Consider the following 24,712-nt stretch of genomic DNA (forward strand, 5'->3'; position numbering starts at 1 on the left):
AACTCTGTGAGTGCCTCCTCAACCTCTCCGGAGAGACGTGGCTGTTACAGGGAAGGCAGCTGATGGCAGGCTGTGTTAGCGCCTCCAAGGGTATAGAGTTGATGAAGACAGACTCAGACCAGCGCCAAGCGCCAACTCTGCTCACACTCTCCTTGTTCTCTAGTAGTGCCCACTCACCTTCCTAACAGAGACTGTCTAGGCTCAGAGCAGGTCTGTGTGAGAATGGCTGCACTAGGAACCTTACTGCCTGCAAGACCACAGCTGTGTGTTTTACTCTCATGTGTGTGCTCCATCCACAGGGTCATGTGGGTACAACTGCAACAAAGAAGATCGACGTCTACCTCCCCCTGCACTCCAGCCAGGACAGACTGCTGCCAATGACTGTGGTGACCATGGCCAGCGCCAGGGTGCAGGACCTCATCGGGCTCATCTGTTGGCAGTACACGAGTGAAGGACGGGAGCCAAAGCTCAAGTAATCCTTCTTTTTTTTCCTCACCTCCTCTATTTCCTACTGGTTTCCTAGCCACCAAAGCCACATTCTTGGTTACAATAGTCTCTCTAGGTACTAGCTGAAGGACCAGACACTACTCTAGGTCAGAGTCCTCCCTGGAATCCTACTTGCAGAATAAACATGCATGTTTCCAGATATGGACACAAGGAAGTGAATTCATGTGGATAAGAGTGACATGAAAGGGGCTGGTGAGATGGCTCAACAGTTAAGAATACTGACTATTCTTCCAGAGGACCCAGGTTCAAATCCCAACACCCACATGGTGGCTCACAGCCCTCTGTAATAGGATCTGACTCCCTCTTCCTGTGTGTGTGAAGACAGATCACTCATATACATAAAAATAAATAAATATTAGGGGAGCAAAAAGAGTATCATGAAAGAAAATGGGAATAAACTGGTGTCTGAGCATTTGTCATGAGCAGGCACTTACCTGGCCACTCCAATAAACTGGTAACCTGTTTATTCTTCCATCCATGAAGGTAGGTATCCTGGTCCTTTCTGTCTTGAAGGAAAGTCTTAGGCTCAGGTGCTTTCTCAAGTCTCTCCTCATAAGATGTCCATTAGGGTTGACCCCAGGTCAGGGTGCTATGTGTCTGTCGGCTGCAGAACCTTGGTCTGAGTCTGAGCTTTCTCTATCAGTAGTGACTGGACTTTTTTATCTGTCGCTAAGCTGTATTCTTCATTTAGCAGTTATAGTAAAGAGGCCTTGCTGGAGAGTAGGCTCTCCATGCCAACTTTAATGTGGGGTCTAGCTCTCTTGATCCTGGACAGCCAAGCTGAAACCTGGAGGGACAATAGGAAAAGTGATATCAAGAGAAGAGAAGTTCAAGAGAAGTATAAATGTATGCTTACGCCCTACTCAGGCACAGAGCGGTGTACTGATACATGTGTAGGTACCAGAGGGTGAAACTCAACTCATTTTCTCAGGAGTACAGTCAGTCCATACCACTACTCTCTTACTGGTTGATAACTTGTAATTATTATATTTTTCTGTATAAATAAATGATACAATCATAGTGAAAGCTGGAAGTATCTGGCATAATCTCCACAAGGTACACCATTAAACACCCGGCTCCACCTGAACCACATAACACTGCTCAGTGCTAAGAGGGGCAGGCCATGGATACACATAACTCCACTGATAGCTCTGAGTCACTTTGGGAAGGTTGCATCTCCTGTGATTTCCTTATGTCACATATTCAAAGGGACAAAATAGCAGAGACAGAGAGCAGGTAAATAGTTCAGAAGATGGAGACAGTGTTTGAGAGGAAACAGTATAAAAGACCTCAGTTATCCACATGCAAACACACACACATACATACATACATACACACACACACACACACACACACACATATGCTGGCAGACACTGAGTGAGATTTATAGTCTTGTTACAAGTGTTATGCACATGTCAATTTCCTTAGTCTTGATATTAGATTATAATTACATGAGCAGGGAATATTACATAAAAGATTCAGAGGAAATATTTTTCCCTCTTGTGAATTTATAATCATTTAAAAATGAAAATTTTAAGTAAGAACAGTACTTTTTTAAAAAGTACAACAGCAAAAATCCACTTTCTGTGTGTGAGGCAACAGAAGTAAATGTTCACTGATGCCAGCATGTACTGTTGCCATATTGAGGGCATGGGTATGGGTAAGAACTGCAAAGCTGCAAAGAAGGCACCCAGCCCCGTACAGCAAGCACGGGTGCACGCAGTGGGCGCCAGAAGACCTTGCTCTACCTGCAGAGTGCTGAGGAACAGCTGTGAACCAGCGTCCTGGTCTCCCACCCCCACCCCTTGACAGAGACCATATATCACACCATGTGCATCCCTTCACTTCAGACAGTTGACAGAAGCCGCAGTCACACTGTGCACAATGAACCCTTTCTTTTAAAAACGTTAGAAGAGATAAAATAATCACGTATATTTTATCTATCAGTGTTTTCTATAGTAGCACTAACTCTAACTTGGACATATTTGAAACAGTTTTCAATTTTAAAATAACATAAACATATTGCATGTTAGGATGTTCTTGAAGAACATTAGGTGAAATTGTGTGTGTGTGTGTGTGTGTGTGTGTGTGTGTGTGTGTGTGTGTGTGTGTTCGTACATATACACAAGTGAATGTGGAAACTAGAGCTGCTCAGCTTGTATTTTGAAACAGTTTCTTATTAGCCTGGAGTTTACCAATTAGTCTGGGCTGATTGGCCAGCAAGCTTCAGGAGTCTTTGTTTGACTTTGCCTACCCAGAGCTGGATTTCATGAACTCACTGCCGTACCCAGTTTTTTCCTCGATGCTAGATGGTAGAGACAGAAAGATCCCAGGGTCCTGCTGGCTAGTCAGCCTAGTCAGTTAGTCAGTTCAGTGGGAGGCCCCAACAAGGTAGAGATTTGTAGAGGAAAATACGAGATGTTGATCTCTGTCTTCCACAAATACAGCACACATACGTGCACATAAAAAAAATGCTACTAGAAGCAGAAAAGTACCTACCGTTTTCTAAATAGCCAAAGAAAGAGTTAAGCTTATTAGGTAGTTTGTCTGGAAAAAAATAAAGCAGCAAAGGACTTGATGTGGTAATGCACATGCTTCTGGCATTTGGAGGCAGAGGCAGAAGAATCATTTCAAAGTTCAGGCTAGCCTTCGTGTCTGGCTCTATCGCAGTAACATACACAAAAAGGACATGTTTATTCAGATGTATTATTATCAGTCAGGGTAATGCCAACAGAGACTCACCTATTTATGATGCTCTCTCTAGTATAAAATGGCACGGAGTCTAGATTCTGCTTCATTTCCTTCTGAATTAAAAATCTTCCCTGTACTCCATCTACTGGCCCTTCCCATCCTGAGTGCCAGAGAGGAATCAGACTGGAGAATTTTGTTGTTGTTGTTTTTGTTTTTTCAGACAGTGTCTCTATTGTTGTCCTGGCACTTGCTATGTAGACCAGGCTGCCCTCACACTGATACCGAAATGAGGAATAACCTACTTAGGTAACGTAATAATTCTTGCTGTGTTTACCTAGCATCATGCATCAAAGGAAGAAAATGCCATAGCGTTGTCGATGCCCTTCTGAAACAGGCCACTTCAGTACCTTTCCTGTCAGAACCTGTCAGCCAGGGGGAGGGCCAGAGAAGAGGATCAGCAGAACAAAGGATTGTGAGCAGCACATAGAGAAATCCATCGGTTTATATATTGATTTTAAAATGCAAAATAAAAAATATTCTGCAGCATTAAATGAAGGGCTACTAGTCAAAGTAACTTCTAGAACAGCCAAGGCTACACAGAAAAACCCTGTCTCAAAAAGCCAAGGAAGCAAAACAGAAAAGAAAGAGTGCTATGGACCAGGGAAAATTTGTAAGAACAATTAGGAATTGGGGAGATAGTTTGAAACACATAAAAAGTCACAGTACATTATTTAAAAAAAAAAAAAAAAGCAACTGTACAGGAGCAATACACGGGATTAGAGTACTTTGTATGCTGAAGCTGTTAACTAAACAGAACACAAGGCTTAATTAAAAACATTTGCCTTTTTTTTTTTTTAGTAAAAAGTTTATTTATTTTATGTATGTGAGTACACTGTCACTGTCTTCAGACACACCAGAAGAGGGCATCAGATCCCATTACAGATGCTTGGGGACCATCATGTGGTTGCTCGGAATTGAACTCAGGACTTCTGGAAGAGCAATTGGAGTTCTTAACTGCTGAGCCATCTCTCCAGCCCCAATCATCCACTTTTAGCAGCCCCTCAATTCACTAATTAAATAGCACAGTACTACATACTGAGTTTTTCATATTGATGCAACACATTTAAATGAGAGAACTTTAAAATGTCAGTCTGTCTTATTAAAAATTAAAGAAAAACCTTTTAAACTTTAATTTGAACAAATTTCAAAAACTGGTCATCCAAGTGGGCATTCCTGTAAATCTCTGCCCTGCATATATATTTAGAGAATTGAAATTGCAGTAAAATACACCTAATGTAATTTTTTCATATTTTAAAGTATGTGTATTTTGTTTGGTAATCTAAAATTATTTAACTTCCTTATTTTATTTTCATAATGAAGGGGCTTTTTTTTTTTTCCAAATGAAAACTAAAAGATTTTTTTAAACATGACACCTGAAAGGAAGGGTCAAATAGGTGATCAATTTAGGTTATCTGTATCCTGGGCCCCTCCTAGGGTGTTCTCTTATCGTCTTGTCTTTCACCTTACTTTGTCATTGTCTGTGGTTGAGCTTGGCCTGCTGACATTTCAGTAGTCACACAACACCCTCCTCCCCCACTCCTCCCCCCAGTGCATTTTGAATTACCAAGTTAAGCTACAGGCCTTTCAGGGTTTTACAGTTTGTCTGTGACACTGGGACACTGAATTCTTAGTCCTTTTTAGTGTAAGCCAGTCAGTAAAATAAATCTCTGAAAACCCTTCCTGTGGGGCATTGTGGGTAGGATTTTCTTTTCAGGATTTTTTTTTTTTTTAAGTGTTGATGCTCTGGAATAGATCCTTGTTTGGTCTTTCCCAGTGGGCTGGTCTGTGAAAGAGCACTTCATTCACAGGGACCAAATTGCTAGATGCTTGTAAGAGCTTTCCTCCAATTTTGGTTTGATTGTCAAGAAAACCAATTTATACAAGAGTATTGTTCAACTGCCCTGTGCTAAGAAAACTGCAGCATCCCAACTTGCCCCGGGGAAGGAGTGGAGAAGTTGACTGGGATTCTTGGCATTCATTATTCTTTCTTGTGTTCGTTAACTGTTGTGTAAGATATAACTATGGGATTTAGCCTGATTTCCTCCTGATTTTGATATACTGATTCTGAGAGAAATAGTGGGAAGACATTAACTGAAATTGCTTCAGTCTGTCTACAAGACCAGATTGAACAATTTAGACTTCATTATTCACATTTATTGAATTTTATGCCTTATAAAGTTTTGTTTAGATTTGGAGACCTTACTTTAAGTTCTTTGTATGTAGTTCATGATTTTGAGGGGAAAAAAAAATCTCTCTAGGTTGCCTTGGGTTTTGACTATTTGGTTTAAGGATTAAGAGACACAGATTAAAGCTCCTCTCCAAGATCTCTTTATGCTTTGTAGGTAGGTTGGCCACAGACTCTTGGGCTCACACATTCCCTCAAGCCTCAATCTCCTGAGCACTGAGACTGCGGGTATTCTCCATACCCAACTACCTCATTTCTTTTTATAGCCGAATACACTGCTTTTCCTCTTTTTGCGTTTCCATTGAAGAATATCTCTTCCTTCCAAATTTTTTGGCCATTATGTAGAAAGCCATTGTACGTGTTCCCATGCTGGTTTGGTGTGCATGTGAGTTTTCATCTCATTTGAACAGGTACTGAGGAGCACAGTTCTGGGTTGCATGGTCAGGTAAGCCTGTATGGTAAGACCCTGTCAGCTAGCTGCCTTTCGGAAGGCTTCTGGCCTTCAGCCTTCCCATCGACGAGCACCTAGAGTTGTACTGCCCACAGTCTCTGAAGCATTCAGTGCAGCTGGCATTTGCTGTGTATTGTTATGGGCATGCAGTGCCATCTCTTGCCAACTTGCAGTCCCTAATGTGTGGTGCTGAGCAGTTTGTGTTTGATTGTTGTCGGCTGCTTGGGTGAGCTGTAAGACATTCTGCTCATTTTGAAATTTAAGTTTTCTTATTGTCGAGTTTTAAGAAGTCTTTGTATTTTTAGATATATTTTTTAGATACAGTTCCTTTTCAGATGCTTTGCAGAGACTTTGCTCCCAGTGTGTGTTTGCCTTTCCTTTTAATGGCATCCCTTACCCAGCAGATGTTCTAGACGTTAATGGACTTCAGCTTACCAGCTTCTTTTTTTCATAGATGATGCTTTTGGTGTTATATCCATTTTGCTTAACTCTCATTTAACATTTGGGTGTGCACATGATGGTGAGCGAGCACCCTTGCCTGCTGAGCCATTTGCCTGGCCCTGAAGTTGTATCTAAACGGTCCTTATTATACCCAGGGTCACATTCATATTTTCTCCTAGAAATATTTCCTTCTAGAAGTTATATGATTATGTGCTTTATATTTAGATCTATGAACCTGGACTTGGGGCGTCTCAGAGTACTTGCCTACCATGCACAAGAAGTGAGATCCTGGGTTCAGTCCCCAGTGTTGCAAGAAGACAGTAGAGAAAAGAATATGCCTTAGCTTCAGCCTGGAGGGGAGGGTTGCATTTAGATGCCTGTTTACATGTGGATGCCTTTGTTGCTCCAGGACCACTTGTGAAATGACTGTTCTTCTCCATTAAACTGCCTCTGCCCCTCTGCTGATGCCAGCTGACTGCTTCTGGCCTGTAAGATTTGCTAAAATGTTCCTTAGTTTGTTTTTCTCCATTAGATTCAGGAATGGAACAATATCTTTTGAATAACACGCATTTGTGGGAGAAAAGAAAACTCAGTGAGGTTTTTCCCTGTCAGGAACTTGAGATATACACCTGCTCTTCACACAGAGCCACACTTGCTCTGCTTTATAGATAATTTAAGGGCTTCTCCAAGGGTAATTTTTGATTATTCCCGTCCCGGTGAACAGACTGTGGTCATACGTCATGACTTGTGTGTACTGGAGCACCCCTCCCACTCCTGCCTTTCCTCTCTGCAGGCCTCTAGAGTCACGTCGTTTCTCTAGTCTCTTATCTACTGTTGGTGTTTATCAAGCTGCTGATAGGTGAGCTGCTAAAAGCCTGAAGAATTCTTGTAGTCCTGAGCAGTGCCTTTGCAGATTTCCACCATGCTTAGTGGTGGAGGTGCCAGGCTGCAGAGCCACACTGTTCAGAATGAGTAAAAAGTAAGCTGAAAGCAGCTGACACGTTTGCAATTTCAAATTTTCTGGTTGTCACATTTTTAAAATTAGCAAAAGATGAACTTAAATTTTATTTAATGTATTTTATTTTATTCAAAATAGAATCATTTCAGCACTGGAATGGGGGTGTAGAGGTTTGGCTCCATTAGGAGCATGCTTGCCTAACATGCAGGGAGTCCTGAGGTCCATCTCTAGCACTCCATAAAACAGGGCATGAAAGCACAAGCCTGTGATCCCAGCCCTTGGGAGGTAGAAGGGGAGGTTCAGTTCAGAGTCATTCTTGATGACATAGGGAGTTGCAGACCAGTGTAAGCTACCTGGCACCCTGTCTTTAAAAAGATACACACACACACACACACACACACACATATCTGCCACCATTGTAAAAATTTTTATACATAAAACACACATAAATCTTGTAGTTGTAAATTTTTAATATGTAGTATCTATTTGTAATTTAATGCCCACTCAGACATTCCATTTGAGAAATGCATAGTAGCCACTTGCAGTTTGTAATTGAACAGTGCTGAATAGACAAGCAGTGGTCTATCTAGGCTGCGCAGATTCCCATTCTATGGTAGAGCTGCGTTACTAGTCTCAACATCAGCTATCTGCAGCCCTTGAGGAGAGTTGGTGATTTTATATAGTTAAGACCTTATCTCATTAAGCATCAGATATCATCATTTTTCAGAGACACTCTGAAACATGTTATCATCTTTGTCTCTTCTCTTTGTCAGAGTGCAATATAATAGTTAAAGGTATAAAAAAATAAAATAAAGAAATAAACAAAAAATGTAAAAATAAAGGGCTGGAGAGAGAGATGGCTCAGCAGCTAAAAGCACTGACTGCTCTTCCAGAGGTCCTAAGTTCAAATCCCAGCAACCACATGGTAGCTCACAACCATCTGTAATGAGATCTGACGCCCTCTTCTGGTGTGTCTATAGACAGCTACAGTGTACTCACATACATAAAATAAATAATTTTTTTTTAAAAAGTGTAAAATACACAAGAGCCATGGCCTTGTTTTTAAATCTGGTGTTACTGCAGCAGGTTGATCTTGTATGTATTACTAAGGTTCCAAACAGTGTAGTGTTCTTGGGTGTAAAATGTACAGATTGTTGTTTTTTAAAAAAATTAAAAAAAAAAAGATGAGAAAATCCATTGCTTACAGTTTTCTAGCATTCATTCACGAAGAACTATGAGTTAGCACTCTCTTACTGCAAATGAGTGCACCGAGCTGTGGTACTCATAGTGGATGGGGTACTAGGCAGGATGCCCCTCTTCCCTGTCTCCTCTGACTTTACACCTCAGTCTCCTCGCCTCACCTTTCTAGATCACTGCCTCCATCCACTCTGTTCCTTAGTCATCTCCAAGAGCCTTTGCTTAAATATGTGATTAGCTTCAGTAGCCCTTCCTCCTTCGCCCTCCTGTGCGTTCCTATGCATGTTAAGGCTTCCCATTTAAAGTGGCAACAGTTCCTTGTGTGTACTATTCTCTACTCAGATATGCCTTTCTTTCTGCCTTCTTCTCTTGGTATCCTGCTTAATCTTCAGAGCCCTGTGGATCACTCTGCTCAACTTTGGCAGCCAGTGACATTTAAAGACTTTATCACCTTCCATTCCTTCAGCAAATGTTTTTGGAACCATAGGCCCTAGATATAGAGGGAGGGTAAAATGGGGAGCAAGAGGAATGTTGTCACTTCCCTCAGAAACTGGAGTGTGTTGGGTCGAAGAGCTTGCCAAGTGTCATGGAACTTGTATCTGGCTCACTTCACTTCTCTCTTGTATGCATCCACGCATCCCTAGCATTCACTGAGTGTTTGCTATGTCTTGGGCATTTGCTGATTTACAGTGCTGATTTTTATCATATAATGGAGCTCGGTGCTTTATGAAAAGGATGCTGTTCCCAGGTGCCTAAGCTGAGGTCAGGGAGAGACGCCCTGGAAGGGGCAGCAGCAGCTCTGCATGGAGAAAGGCCTGCAATGGAGGGAGCAGTGGGCTGCCATGTCCTCGGTGTAGAGAAAGGCAGGGAGAAGAGAGCAGTGGACCACTTTGGAAGCATCTGAGGTAAAACTCCAGTATGTGGGGGTGACTTGGATAAGGGGAATCTAGGAGAGAAGCAATGTCCAAGATGATGGCCTAGATTTCAGACTTGGTTTGTGCTGTGGTCCTGTGATGAGTACAGTAGTCTGGGTTGGTAGCCACAGTATGGGGAACAGGGGCTGTGAGTTTAGTTTTCTGCCTGCTAGTTTGATGGTTCTTTGTATTTGGTTGCTGAAATTCAGAGGAGAGGGAGACAAACCGAGAGTGTGAATCTGGGAGGCTTCTGTGTACAGATGTTTATTGAAGCCTCAGATTAGTGAGAAGAGGAAGGCGTTCAGCATGGCCACTGAGGACCCATGTTGAAACACAGAGTGCCAGAAAATCAAGAGGTTCAGAGCTGGGGCAAATGGAGAGCTTGGTTTACTCAAGGAGCATCCCAGAGAGGTCTCATGAGCTGGAGTCTGCATGGTGTCTCTGTGAGCTTGTACCGCAGTCCAGAACACCGTGCAGTAAGTGAAATGTGAAGCAGATGGGAGCGCACACATGGGAACTTTCAGATCTGCACAAACAACTCAGCCCTGCCATGCCAGGAAGGCCTTCTCCAAGGTGAGAGAGCGAACTTCTGCCTCTCACAGACTACTCCCCAGGAACTGCCAACCTGGGCGCATCTCGTGCTACCTTTGTTTGTGTTTTTACTATTTATTGTTATTATTTAGTTTTAGAAAATTATTGTTTGAGATTTTAATATAATCTGGCTGGCTTTGTGTGTCAGCTTGACACAGGCTGGAGTCATCACAGAGAAAGGAGCTTCAGTTGGGGAAGTGCCTCCATGAGATCCAGCTGTGGGGCATTTTCTCAATTGGTGATCAAGTGGTGAGGGACCCTTGTGGGTGGTGCCATCCCTGGACTGGTAGTCTTGGGTTCTATAAGACAGCAAGCTGAGCAAGCCAAGGGAAGCAAGCCAGTAAGGAACATCCCTCCATGGCCTCTGCATCAGCTCCTGCTTCCTAACCTGCTTGAGTTCCAGTCCTGACTTCTTCAGTGATGAACAGCAGTGTGGAAGTGTAAGCTGAATAAACCCTTTTCTCCCCAACTTGCTTCTTGGTCATGATGTTTGTGCAGGAATAGAAACCCCGACCAAGACAAATGGCTTTATGTCTCCCTTCCCTTTTCTCCTTCTAAATGTTCCCTTATAGCACTACCACCCCTGCCCCACTTGCTCTCTTTCAAATTCATGGCCTCTTTTTCTATCTTGTTGTTGTGTCTGTGTATTCTTAAATACTTAAGAACAACCTGTTCAGTCCCTATAATGTTACTTGCTTGTTTTTCTGGGGATGACTATTTGGTATTGAAGGAGCAGTTGGTGCTCTCTTCCATGGGAAGGACTGCCCTGCTCTCAGCTTTCCTTAGATGCCTGTAGCTCTTTCTGTAGCCTCACCCACTTTCCCATGTCTGTCGGTATTGTTTTTGTTTAATTCATATCTAGGCAGTCATGGAGACTTTATGAGTATAGAGTGTAACTTCTGACATTCTGACAATCTCACAACAAAATTCCTGTTTCTCTGGCTCTTAACCATCTCCTCTTCAGCAGTGATCTCTGAGCCTTAGGTGCAAGAGGTGAAGATGTATCTGTTGGGACTGGGCTCTATTTGTTGGGAAGAGAAGTTTCTTTGATGAGGGATGAGGGATTATGCTGGTTTAGTAAAGCAGACAGAGTGAACACTTTATTTAAGACAAGCATGTCTATATAGTAATTTAAGTGTAGTACAGAGCTGGGCAGTGTGGCGCACACCTGTAATCCCAGCACTCTGGGAGGCAGAGGCAGGTGTATTTCTGAGTTCCAGGCCAGCCTAGTCTACAGAGTGAGTTCCAGAACAGCCAGGGTTATACAGAGAAACTCTGTCTCGAAAAAACCAAATCAAAAAAAAAAAAAAAGGGTAGTACGGAGCCTTCAAGTAGATGGTTAGTAGTACAGTCCTTAGGGCTTTTCAGATCACCCCCTTACTGTCATTTATACATACCCTTTCTTCTCTGCTTACCTCCTTTCCTCTCCCTCACTAGAATTCCCCACCATTTCACCAGTTTTAATTTTAATTTTATTTGTATGGGTATTTTGCCTATATATATGTTGGCATACCGCTTGCATGCCTGGTGCCCACAAAGGCCAGAAGAAGGTATCAGATAGATCTCTTGGGACTAGAGTTGCAGACAGTTGTGAGCTGCCAAGTGGATGCTGAGGCAGGGACCCAGGTCTTCTGGAAAAGTAGCTCTTAACTGCTAAGTCATCTTTACAGCTCCCATGTCCTGACTTAAATGATAGATATAAGAGTTACTGCAGACATTGTAGTCATTGAGTGGAAGAGAAAGCCAGCCAGTACTCAGTTTACAAACTGTTAGGGTTGCTCACTTCTAGGTGATGGTTGATAGATAAGATAGTGTGTCCCACTATGTGCTAAAGAACTCTTAGTTCATTACTTCTGGCAGTTTTGGAAGCCATAAGTAATGTTTTTGCCATAGAGAAACTGAGAATTTGGAGTTCCATAACTTCCCAAGTTCCTGTCTGTTTTATTACACAGTACAGGCAGGGAATGAGTAGGGTGCAGTTGTCAGTTAAGATCTAGAGCTTCTTGTTTCCTATGCTTTAATGGTTTGGTTGTGAGCCTGGCCTTTATCAGCTGAGCCATCTCTCTCTTGCCCTATTTCCCTTGCTCTTAACTATTCTATACAAAGAAATGAAGCTGCTCTTCTCCTCCTGCTCCTCCTCCTCCCTTTTGTTTAAAGGGAAGGGGCATTTCTTTGCATAATTCATTACAGCCCTGGCTCTCACTCTATAGACCAGGCTGGCCTTTAGTTCACAGAGATCTGCCTGCCTCTGCCTCCTGAGTGCTGGGATTAAGGGCATGCGCCACCCTGCCCAGCTATGTAGTTCTTCTTGTAAGCAGCATCATGAACAGATGCTATACTGGCTGGTTTTGTATCAACTTGACACAAGCTGGAGTTATCACAGAGAAAGGAGCCTCAGTTGAGGAAATGCCCCCATGAGATCCAGCTGTAAGGCATTTTCTCAACTAGTGATCAGTGTGGGAGGGCCCAGCCCATGGTAAGTGGTAGTCCTTGCGTCTGTAAGAAGGAAGGCTGATGTAGATCTTGTTCCTTTAACTGAGTTACCTTGTCTGGCCTCAGAGGGAGAGGATTTGCCTAATCCTGTAGTGACTTGATGTGCCAGGGGGTTTAGGGAGATAGAGGTAGTTGGAAGAGTGGTATTTGATGGGGGAGGGGTGACTCCCCATTCTCAGAGGAGAAGGAGAGGGGGGGAATTGAGCAAGGATGTATGTGAGGAGTGGGAGGTGCTGATACTGGGATGTAAAGTGAAAAACAAAAAAAAAATTTTAAAAGGTGGTGGGGCAGACTGAAGCTAGGGGAAGCAAGCCAGTAAGCAGCACTCTCCCATGGCCTCTGAATCAGCTCCTGCCTTTACGTACCAGCCCTGCTTGAGTTCCTATCCTGACTCCCTCCAGTGATGGATTATAATATGCTTTTTTGTCATGGTGTTTTGTCTCAACAATCGAAACCCTAAGACAGATGTCATAGCCACAGCTCATAGCAGAGACCCTGCTTGCCTAACTTCCTTCAACATTGCATGCTATCAACACCATCCCAAACTCTGTGCTGGGAATTGGGGTACAGATAATCAAAGTCTGTGCTCTCAATGGTCAGGTTGTTGGTTCAGACAGATATCAGATCATACATGCTCACTTCTGTTTCATTGAGACTTACAGAAGCGTGAACATCCAGAGAGTTCCAGGGACACGGGCATAAGCCTTTCTAGTTCTGTCTAGAGCTCTGTACTACACTGGGGTAGGAGGCAGTCAGGGAAGCCAGAGAGGACACTGACATATCACCTGGGGAGGGAACTGCTAGCAGAAGGTTTGGCTGAGCCCAAGGTATGTGCTCTGGAATGGAAGGCAGCAGAGCACAGTGGAAGACGTGTTCTTATAGAAGGCAGGTTCTAAAGGTGGGTAAAAGCTTTATGCAGGAGGTGACAATTGCACATTTATGTTTCTGAAATGTCCTGCTGGTAGTGGGATTGAAAGAATGTCTACAGGAAAAGTTTATAATAGACTACGCGGTCGTGAAACTCAGAATCCTGCCATTTCTGTAAATTTATTTGGAAGACTAATTCAGAACAGTACACAGGACTTCTGTGTACAGAAGTGATAGAATTAGCAAATAAAAATGTTAACAATTATAACATTTTGATAACAAGAATGATAACAATTATCATAAACATGTGCAAGACAACACTGTTCTGTACAGGGACATGGTATGGTGTGAAAACAAGCATGGGGATCCCCTTATGGTGGAGCACAGCCGTCTGCACAAGAAGGCCCTTGGGTTTGAAGAGTCAGAAGCTCCCAGGGCAGAGGATAGATAGCAGCTAGGAGGGGTTTTCTCTGGAGCTGCCATCCTGGGGAACTTCAAGCCACTTCTGTGTGAATAATAAATGTTATTATTACAATAATATTTAGCATTCTTACCATTCGTTTTATGTGGAATTTGGAGAAATAGTAACTTTGACAGTCTTATTTTTTTTCCCTCTGATTTCAGAGATCAACCTCTGAGTTATAATCCTCTCAGTAACCTCCCACTTCCCCCTTACCAGCAGACTCTTAATATTGATTGGCCATCACAGTAATCACCAGGACCCTGGTACTAAGAGCTCTGGACATTTCAGAATAATGTGTAAAAGCAAAACCAAGCAGTAAGCATTTGCCTGTAGTTGTCATAATGCAAAGGATTTTTCCCTGCATTTCCAAAGGGTGAATTTTTATGAGCATGCCAGATAAGATCAGGAAAAATCTGGGATGCTTCCTGGAACACTCCTGAATTTTCATGTATGAATTAAATGTTATCTGTATGTAGGCTGCAGGCTTTGTCACTTCAAACCAGTCTTTGAACAGAAAATGAATATTGGTCAACTCAGTAAAATACATTTTCTCAATGGAAAAAAATTGAATTGACACCAATTATTGATACATAGATAAGTAAAATCAAGTTGCTATATTCACTGAAGGTTTGCTTGCATGTCTCTATCTCTTCTGCCTAAAGACTCTGACCACAGGCTCCATTTTTACTCCTGCTCAGTGTTCAAAGCCCCATCCCCTTACAGCTTGGCTGTCCTCTCCTCCCAGACCTACCCATGGTTAAGACTCAGCCTCTTGTTTCGCTCTTCCTGCTTGTTAGTCTGGATTATCTGTCCTCAGGTACCAGTCAGACAGGAATGTAGATTTCCCTGCCTCATGCTCTCTGTGCCTTGCTGTAACCAGAAGATGAAGACTTGAAGAAATCTTGCAAAATGAGAACCCTTTTTCATGCTAGACACTGCAATGAATAAAGTAATTTAATCTTTATAAGGCCCTTGTGTAGTAGATAGGATTATTTCCTCTGTAATTCCAGAGTTTCATAGTGCAGGGAGCGCGTGGAACCTTCGACTGTGTTGAGAAATAGCCGCACATGAGGCTGCAGCACTGGGAGTTAAGGTTTAGGAAGGTAGCTTGCTGCACATTTTTGCCAACTCTCTTATAAGGAATTGAAAAAGAGAACAGGACATTTGGAAAGTACAGAAGGTAAAAAGAAAAACTCCATATGACAAATGCTTCCATAGCCTTTGAAACCCCTTTGTACAGTTTATAGTCTTTGTGAACACGACTCAATTGTTTATATAGTTGCAATCACTTCTTACTGTTTTTTTCCACCAAGAAGTGGGATGTTGGTACTCATATTTTGAAGTGCCTTCCTCTCCTTAAGAATCCATGCTTGGTGGCACACCTCCCCCACCCCTTTAAGAAGCCATGCAGGTGGCAGAAGCAGGGGAGTTGGGAGCTTAAAGGCCCTGCCTGAAAAATTCTCCTTTCACTTTGACTTCTGCTGCTTTCTCCCATATCTGAAGCTGCGGGCTCTGGCTTGTATAATGCCCAGAGCTCCCTGCTCGGTCAGTGGATAGCTTCACCCTCTTCCAGTTAACACATACCTCGATAATAGTATCTTTTACTTTTGTTCAAAGTGGTTCCATCTACTTATTCATGTACTCGTTCATTTAACAAATGTTTGTTAAGTACTTCTAAGTGCCAGTCATTTTACTCTTCAGTGAGTGTGTAGAGTTCATGTTCTTTGGGAGTGTGGATGCATAAATAGGAAAAAGGAGCTGTGTGGCCACATATGTTTAGGAACAACTACCAAGAATGCCAGAAAGTAGATGCTCTTGGATTCTGTCAGAGAAATCAAGAAGCCCATTCTCACACAAGGTAGAACTCAGAGAGATTTGCTAAGTCATCATGAAGAGCAGATGTCATTCATTCAGAATAGAGTCACAGAAAGGGGCCCTGTGGTATCTGTAGAGTCCCTTGGCAGGGACCAAAGCTGCTTTTTTCCCCCTCCCATTTCAAAATACCACCAGTTTCTACTTTGATCAGTGAGTTGCAGAACAGAGGTGACAAAACCTCAGTCCTCTACACCCTCTCTGTCCATGAACCAGCTCATCACAAGCTTGCTTCTCTGTGTCTCTACTCCCCTGTTACAGATGTGAGGAGGTTCACATAAGTTCTTCCCTCCAAGTTCTTCATTAAAAAGAACAACAAAAATTAATGTGTCATGGTTTCTTCTCAGACATCAAGTAAACACCTTGAGAAATCTTAACAGCATTGGTGGGATCAAGGGATTCTTGATTGCCTGGGTTTGAATGTCAGCTCTGAAGCTCTGTGCCATCCAATGTTAAACAATGTTACTTAGCCTCAGTAAGCCTCAGTTTCCTAGTGTCTAAAACAGAAACAGTGACTGATTCCACTGAGCTGATGTGAAATTTCGCTTGGTGGCTATGTCAAAGGCCGTTTGCCCAGAATGTGGTACACAATGCCCAGTGCATATAGCCAGTGACATTGTCGTATCTTAGGAGCACTTCATGAAGCATCCTAAGCAGTTCACAAGAGAGAAAATAATGGTAGCTTCTGTCAGAGGATGATTTACTTGTGGAGGCTCAAGGGAACCAGCGGGTAGGAGAGTGGACTGGTTAGTTACTATCTCCTTAGATTTTTAGTTGAAGGTTTAGAACCTTGTCTGCTGCTAAACTTTGCTGATGCTCTCACTCATCTTGTATTATGCAAGAGGAATCCTTCTTAGGATGGAGCACTGAACAGAGTAAACACGGTGCAGATGCTTTTGAATGAGTTACTTGCTAGTTTGTGTTTCAGGATTGGTGAGCCACACCCTTTGGTTTACTCTCAGACCTGAGCTTATGGTATTTGTTGAATTTGTTTTTGTGGGGTCTCAGGAGTGTCCCATGATGATCAAAGCAGGGTTCTTCTGCTATTAGTATTGGGCTTTCTGCTTTAATCAATAATAGGCTTATTGTTTGCCCTTGAACCTCTGTGGTATTGGGGAATCAGACTTCTCTCAGATTGATTTGCATGGCAAAAAATAATCTGTGCTATCTCTTGTTTGTCCCATCTCATCTGCCCTGCTCATAAAACCCTAGAGGCATAGCAGCCCCAAGGCTGCAGCATAGTAGCCCCATTAAACTCAGAGACCCTCCTGCCCAGAATAAGCTGCCCTGTTGCTCCTCTGTACATCCGTAACCTCAGGACTGATAGAACTCTTCAAGCTGGTTCCTGTCTGACCTCATGTCTAGATTCTATGTGCTAGGCTCTATATACATCACTGAATCTCATCCTGAGTTAGGACATTAGGACCTTGTTATGGATGTAGAAATGGAAAATAGGACTATTGATGAAGCTTATTCTAAGCTCATATAGCCCAAGAGCCATGGAGCTGAGAATTGAACTTGAGTCCCCCATACCATTTCTGCCTCTAAAGAGCATCTGTTTCTGTACACACTGTTTGGTAGACTGCTTGCTGTAAAGATCCAGAAGTTCCCACCTCTCAGACAGGAACTTTGTATTTCTTACCAACATTGCAAACATGTATAATGTAAAGTGACAATGTAAAGTTATCAATCCACTTAGCAGATTTATGTTTCCATTAATTTTCATCTGTCCCTATTACCTGTTTTATACAATAAATACTTCCCAGCTTTGACAGACACACTGAGTGGAGATTCCCTGAATTAGGCTCTCTCAGTACACAGAGTTGCAGCTAAAGATTGTGAATTAACTGGGAAAATTGCAAATCAGGTAGTCAGCGCAATAATTCACTGTCACATCCAATCAATAAACTTTGTAAATCAACTCATTTAATTCAAAAAATGATCTATATAGATCAAGCAACCAATTAAACAATTAGCATACACTTTGGAATTAATTAATTAAAGTATCAATCACATAATTAAAATTCCAAATTTGAGCAGCAGAATTTAGAGTTCTCCTGCCTTCTGAACTATTAGATTATGCTTCTGAAGCCGGCCTGCCTCCATGCTAGCAGGTTTGCGATTTCCCAGCCCTGTCTGGAACACACTAATGGTTTCAGCATTCATTTATTTACATATCCACCAATGTATTGTCAAGGTCTCCTGTATCCCAGGCCTACTAACTGTGTGGCCAAGGAAAACCTTGAACTTGTCATCCTTCTACCTCTATCTTCTAAGTGCTGGGGTTACAGGACTATACCTCCACATCTGATATATGCAGTGCAGAGGATTAAACACAACACTTTATACATACTTGATGAGCACTCTACCAACTACAACCAGCTCTAATTTCAACTTGTAAATTGTGTTGGTGTACTATCAGCATGAATAAATTGCCTTTGTATTGTCCCTCAAGAGACAATTTTTTGTTGATTCTAAAAGTGCCAGCAAGACTAGAATTTGGAAGTTCTAGCTGGACATGATAGAGAAACAGAACATGTCCAGAAGTGGTCAAAGGACCAGGTATGAGCGCCAGGATAAATCTTGCCTTTATTCAGCTAAGGTTCTATGGTGTTTGGAATCAGATCCTACCCAAAAAGGCAGCTACTTTTTAAAGGAAAGACGTGTGCAGCTGGCCTTAGATATAGGCTTACCTGTGCGTGCATGAGGGCCTCTCCAGCAGCCCTTGTCTCTTCGTGTGTGAGTGTATTATATAGTACTGTAGTGCTTACTCCCCTCTGTATTGTGAGCTTCCTTTAAGCTGACATTAATCTCACTTTTCATCTCAGGGACTGAGTTCTAGTCTTTAATAAGTGTCCAGTAAATGTTGGAGAAATGGCCTGGCGGTGGTGGTGGATGCCTTTAATCCCAGCACTTGGGACGCAGAGGCAGGCAGCTTTCTTGAGTTCGAGGCCAACCTAGTCTACAGAGTGAGTTGTAGGACAGTCAAGGCTACACAGAGACACCGTGTCTTGAAAAAAACAAAAAACAAACAAGCAAAAATGTTGGAGAAATGACACAATGTGAAGACACCTTTACCTGGCTAACAAGTGTTAGGGCTCAGCTGTCTTGGGCTGAGGGTAGAGAGCAGCAGGGTTGGAGTGCTGACTGGGCCATACTGTCTAGTTGCATGTCCCTTGATACAGCACTCACTCTCCCTTATGGTTTTGCTTCCAGTGACAACGTCAGTGCCTACTGCCTGCATATTGCTGAGGATGATGGGGAGGTCGACACAGATTTCCCGCCACTGGATTCCAATGAGCCTATTCATAAGTTTGGCTTCAGTACTTTGGCCCTGGTTGAAAAGTACTCCTCTCCTGGTCTGACTTCCAAGGAGTCGCTCTTTGTTCGAATGTAAGTACTTCTTTCGTGTGTTATTTATCAGGTGCATTTAAAAAGGCAGCTACTTTTTAAAGGAAAGACGTGTGCAGCTGGCCTTAGATACAGGCTTACCTGTGCGTGCATGAGGGCCTCTCCAGCAGCCCTTGTCTCTCTGTGTGCGAGTGTATTATATAGTAATCTGCTTACACAGTTACTTGCAGAACAATTTGGAAACATGTGCATTGCTGTTTTGTGCTTCTGTACCTAAGACATGTGCAACCTATTGAGCAGTAGTAGACTGTGAGATAAATTGGGATCAGCATGTCTACAGATGTCTCCTCTGTGAGCAGTGGTGACTAGGAGCCTGGGAAGCAGTATCTGGGTTTGCCTCTTCCTCGTCAAGGACACCAGCCTAAATGAAAATGCATATTGTGACTATTTTTCTATTGTGACTTAAATACTTTTCTCTCTAACTGGTTCAGATGCTATTTGTTTTTCCTCTGTTGCCTTCCTTTAGACTATGCCTGCTCTGTGCTTTTGTGAGTCTGGTAAAGCCTTACAAACACCATTCTCAGAAAGTATACATACATACATAAAATGAAATTCATTGGAAAATAAAGAGACTTATATTGAGAGACAACAGATCATTAAACAACTCTATATGTAGTGGTACATCTAGCTTTATTAATAGATTACCTAACAAGACACAGAGGAATTCTGACCATCCCTCTTAAAGCCTGTTGATTCAGAGCAGCAATGAGTCTAAATGCTGCTTCAGGAGTCTGCACCATTTGTAGCAAACAGTGGTGTTAGCTAAGATGTCTGCTTATGATCTGCACCAGCATGGCACATTCTGCTGTGAAGTGTTGCCTTCACTTTCCATCTGAGGAAATGCTAAGGACTGCAGGTAGAGATGAGGATGTGTCCACTGGGGTCCATGGAGCTGCTGACTCTCACAGCTAAGGGTGAGCCCACACACTCAGGTTTGAGTCTAACCTAAGTGTTTTTAACCTATGCCTCTAATCTCCCTCTCCTGGCTATCTCCTGGGATTGATAGTGATCCCTTTGGCACCCCCTGCTGTTTGGAACCAGCAAATTCCTGGTCCTAAAGCTGGATTTCTTTGAAGGTGTTTCTCCTGTCCCCTTAAAGAGGTTCCTTTGCTTGAGACTTAGGAAAATGGGATTGTGCCGCATGTGGTGTACGAGCATTCTAGGTATTTCTGCCCTTGAGCAAGAACAGACATCAGGTGCCAGGGTCAGCTGGGAGCAGCCTCTCCAGCCTCCCCAGTGGCTGCCGCACCTCTACTCTCAAGTCAGATTTGAGCTACAAAAGAGTATATTTTCTCTCACATTTTCATTTCTGAGGTACAAAAATGACAGCTTTACAGAGCACCTAGAATAATTTTAAATTACACTTTTTAAAATAATTAAAAGGTTATGAAGTTGTTCCACCTTCCTAATAAACTGGGGTACCCTCACATGCGGAGCCATGCGCGTACACACACAGGTAAAGCCAGAGGCCAGTGCCGTCTTCAGTTGCTTTTCCACCTTAGGTTTAGACAGTATCTCAAAAGACCTGGCATTTACTCTTGTCTAGATAGGCTGGCCCGGGAGCTCCCAGCATCTGCCAGTGTTGGTCCATTCCTTAGCCCCTGCCCCAGAGGTAGCAGCACTTTACACATTGGCCATCTCCTTAGCCATTATCTGGTTCGTATAATCATTTCCAAGGATATTGCAATTTCAATTTCATTATTTGTATGTGGCATTATATTTGCTTAACACGGTAATAGTGTTTCAATACTCTTAATTCCTATAATCTGTAGTTACTGTGTGCCAGAAATCTAGATGAAACATCTTCTAAACGAGAATTTTTGTTTATTTGTTTGATTGGTTGGTTTTTCTGAGACAGGGTTTCTCTGTGCAGCCCTGGCTGTCTTGGAACTGACTTTGTAGACCAGGCTGGCCTCGAACTCAGAAATCTGCCTGCCTATGCCTCTACCTCCCAAGTGCTGGGATTAAAGGCGTGCGCCACCACTGCCCAGAAAATTTTCTTTTCTCATGAAGATTACTACCTAATGACACAGTTGTCAAACAAAACCAAAACCAATATGCAAAACCATCAGCACCTGAGCATGAGCACATGAGGTGCACAGAGTGCTGTGCGGCTGCTGGGTTTGAACAGTCTTCTGGGTGCCTGTGTCCTTTTGAAGTACTTCCTAGGGCCATTTCCTTTACGTAAGCAGGGTTGTTAGGCAGCAAGTACAAATTTCTATTTGTGCTGAAACTTGAACTCAGGACAATATGCCAGGTGAGTGCTCCACAACTGGCTTACACCTCAGCCCAAATTCTGACTTTTTTTCAAGCAGCCTTCTGAAAGATATATAGTTTAGAAGAAAAGCATCAGTTGGGTGGTGGTGGCGCACACCTGTAATCCCAGCACTCTGGGAGGCAGAGGCAGGCGAATTTCTGAGTTCCAGGCCAGCCTCATCTACAAAGTGAGTTCCAGAACAGGCAGGGCTGCACAGAGAAACCCTGTCTTGAAAAAATCAAAATCCAAAATACCAAAAAAAAAAAAAAAAATTCAAGAAACTGCCTCTTTTCCCAGCTATCTGATGAAATAGTGCAGACTATTCAGTCTGCATGTGTGTTGGGTTTAGTGGCCTCCCACCTGCCTATCTCATCCGCTTTCTAAGCCTGGGGGACCTTTAGTTAGGAGTCTCCAGAGACATGTCTTGTTTGTGTCAGCAAAGGGAGGAGAGCTTAGCTCCTCCTTTTTTTTCCCTCCCTTTCCTCCTCCTACCTCTGTCTCCTCTAGCAGGAAAGACCCTGAGCTGAAGGTGTTAGGAAAATAGACTTTGACAGTAAGTAGAAAACTAAGAAGCCAACTGTGGAAACACTACCTTGTTTGTCAACATTGCCCTATTTTCATTATGACCAATGTGGAGCTGTGAGAACCAAGGCTGCACAGCAGTATTCCCAAGCCTGCACTTGACTCTGTCCTATGAAAGGTGATGGTCAGGGAGGGCTACTGGTGTGTCTTATCTGTCAGGTAAATCCCATTCTTTGAGGGCTAACCTTCAAGCCACTACCAAGTTCAGGTTAGATCATTAAGGCCTTGGAGCAGATCTACTGCCCAACCTGACCTTGTCCTTACTGATGGGTTTGATCCTGGTGGATTCCATAACCTTTTCTTGCTTAGTTAAGTGGTGATAAATGCTATCAACCTTACAGGTCAGCTGTAGGTATTAGATGGAAAGCTTGGCACTGTGTCTGGTGTGAGTGAGTGCTAGCCGCTGTTCCTATTAAACAACTTTTAGAGAGAGAGCTGGATCCTCTGGACCTCTGGCACCCACACAGCCCCTAGATTGTTCTTGAATTGCTAAGTTTACTTCAGCTACATTTTTCTGCCTCCTTGCCCCCTAGTTAGTGTTTTACTGACTGAAAAGCCCTAATGGAAGTAATTGTCACTGGATGTGGGCAGGTTGTGGACAGACATTGAGGCACGGTAGAATTTCAAATTAGACTTCATAGGAGTAGATTTTTCTCAGAGATGGCTAAGAAACGTCGGGTAAGAGAGACACATAGACAGCAAGAGCCAGAATACTAGGAAATCTACTGTGAAACAGTCTCTCTTAGAAATGGTTGTATAAATCACACTGAAACAATAGCAGTATCGTTAGCTAGGATCATGTAAAAGGCAAGACCTTATATAAGCTCCCTGCAGGCTGGACAGAAAGATAAGTTTCTGTGCCCTCTGCACCCAGTGGAAAACTATAGGTGAATCTTCAGGTCTGTGGCAGGCAAGCACTGTGTCCCATCGTGCTTAGTCTTCATAACTATACTGCACTTTGAGTACAGGAAGCTCACTTTTACCTCCCAATGAGATCAAGCCCATGCTTTGACCTGTGGCAAACCTGGATTCAAGTCTCACTAACAACTTGCTTGGACAACTTTATCATAATTTATCTCCTATTAAATTCAGACAACAAAAATAATCTTAAACATAAATAAAAAATTTTCACAAACTTAGGCTCATTGTTCATCACTATCTCCAAATTGGTGTTTAATATGGTACTACTTGAATGCATACAAATATAAAACTTTGTCTATAAAACTCTATAATGTATTTGCTGTAAATTTCTCATTTTTATACAACGTAAAGTATGACATTAAATACAAGAAAATGATTGTGTGGTGATTTGAATATGCTTGGCCCAGGGAGTAGCACTATTGGGAGGTGTGGCCTTTTTGGAGGAGGTGTGTCACTGTGGAGGCGGGGCTTTGAGGTAAATTTTACAATCTTGATACCAGAGTTTTGTTAAAAATAAATTGACATTGGGTTTGGTAAGAGTTTAATTGTTTTACTTGTTAACTTGACTCTTGATTTTCACCTTCATGGAAATGTCATTGCCATATCATTTTCCTTTTAAAGAATGGGTTTTTAATTACCAGCACATTATTTTAATTGATTTATAATGTATTCTCCAAATGTAAATCTTCTCTACTAGAAAATTCTTATTTGTGTTTGTCCCATCATTCTTGTTGCTAGTGTAAGTGCTGTTTTGCCCAAGACTTTCCTATTGTAAAACTGAAAGTCCTGTATCCAGAGCAGAGCTCTTTCCTTTGCTCATTTTCTCCCATCCCATAAGCCAGAGTAGCTTTGGCTCCTGCTTTTGCTGATTGGGCTACACAAAGATGGGCCCTCCTTCTGAGTGATACCTGGGCATCTGTGATTCCAACACCAAAGGATGCACATTTTTTAGGGATTAGCTGGCTCCAGTAAAGCACCTTGTATGTTCTGAGTCCTCATACCTTCTTTCTGTTTAGCAAAGTTTGCATGATGAATTTGACTTTTCTACTCCATTAGTGTTAAATAGCTCTAGCTTCTGGAATGTGGAGCCCCCACATCTCACCAGCTTATCCTGTATATTGCCAGACCTCCTGAGAAGGCTGTACATCATATGGTTTCTGTAGCAATGCTCCATTTAGTATGATGGTTGCCATAGGCAATGCCGAGGTAGTAGGCATGGCTAGGGTTTATTTGTCGTCCGCTGGTTCTTTCTAACACGCTGATTTCCTTTCACCTCTGTCTGATGACGGCCAGCTGGGTGGAGTGAGAGAACCATGAAATGAGAATTGGTGATGATCTAAGCATATGCATATTTATAATATATGTGTATGTAGAGTGACATGAACATATTTATTATATATTTTTCTTTTAATCTAACCACATGTAGGTCTCCATTTACATGCATATGATTTTTGTATGTGTATATGATTTTCATTGAGCTAAAATAAAATGCTTAAGTTTTGAAACTCAGCTTATAAATTTAGTAGTTATGCCTAGAAGAAGTAGGCTATGAATCTAAGAAAATGATACTATGCAGATTAATGTTAGGGGGAAGGGAGATTTAATTTTAATTTCCTTTCATTTTATCCTACAAAGATTATGAATTATTAGATTTCATAATTATTTACATTCTATTTTTATCATATTCTTCCCTCATCAGACAGAAGTGAAAAGAAATAAACCTATTGAGTAAGCCAGAGATTATCAGTAGTAAAATAGACTTCACTTATTTGAAGGAAAAAACTTAAGTGGATCCCTGCTGGAAAAAATGTAATATGGAAATTAATGTGGAGTTGGATGCCTTTTAATACA

General features: G+C 42.4%; 1 protein-coding gene across 10 annotated transcripts in view; it reads left to right on the forward strand.

The window, feature by feature from the left end:
* Positions 1–24,712, forward strand: part of Mapkap1 (MAPK associated protein 1) — a 212,706-nt gene that overhangs the window by 87,809 nt on the left and 100,185 nt on the right. For all 10 annotated transcript variants that reach the window (XM_052182252.1, XM_052182248.1, XM_052182253.1 and 7 more), the window contains 2 exons: positions 300–472; positions 18,907–19,083. In XM_052182252.1, the coding sequence (XP_052038212.1) occupies positions 300–472; positions 18,907–19,083 (350 nt within the window). The remainder of the gene's footprint in view (positions 1–299; positions 473–18,906; positions 19,084–24,712) is intronic.

Source organism: Apodemus sylvaticus, chromosome 5 (genome assembly GCF_947179515.1).
Source record: "Apodemus sylvaticus chromosome 5, mApoSyl1.1, whole genome shotgun sequence".
Classification (NCBI taxonomy): domain Eukaryota; kingdom Metazoa; phylum Chordata; class Mammalia; order Rodentia; family Muridae; genus Apodemus; species Apodemus sylvaticus.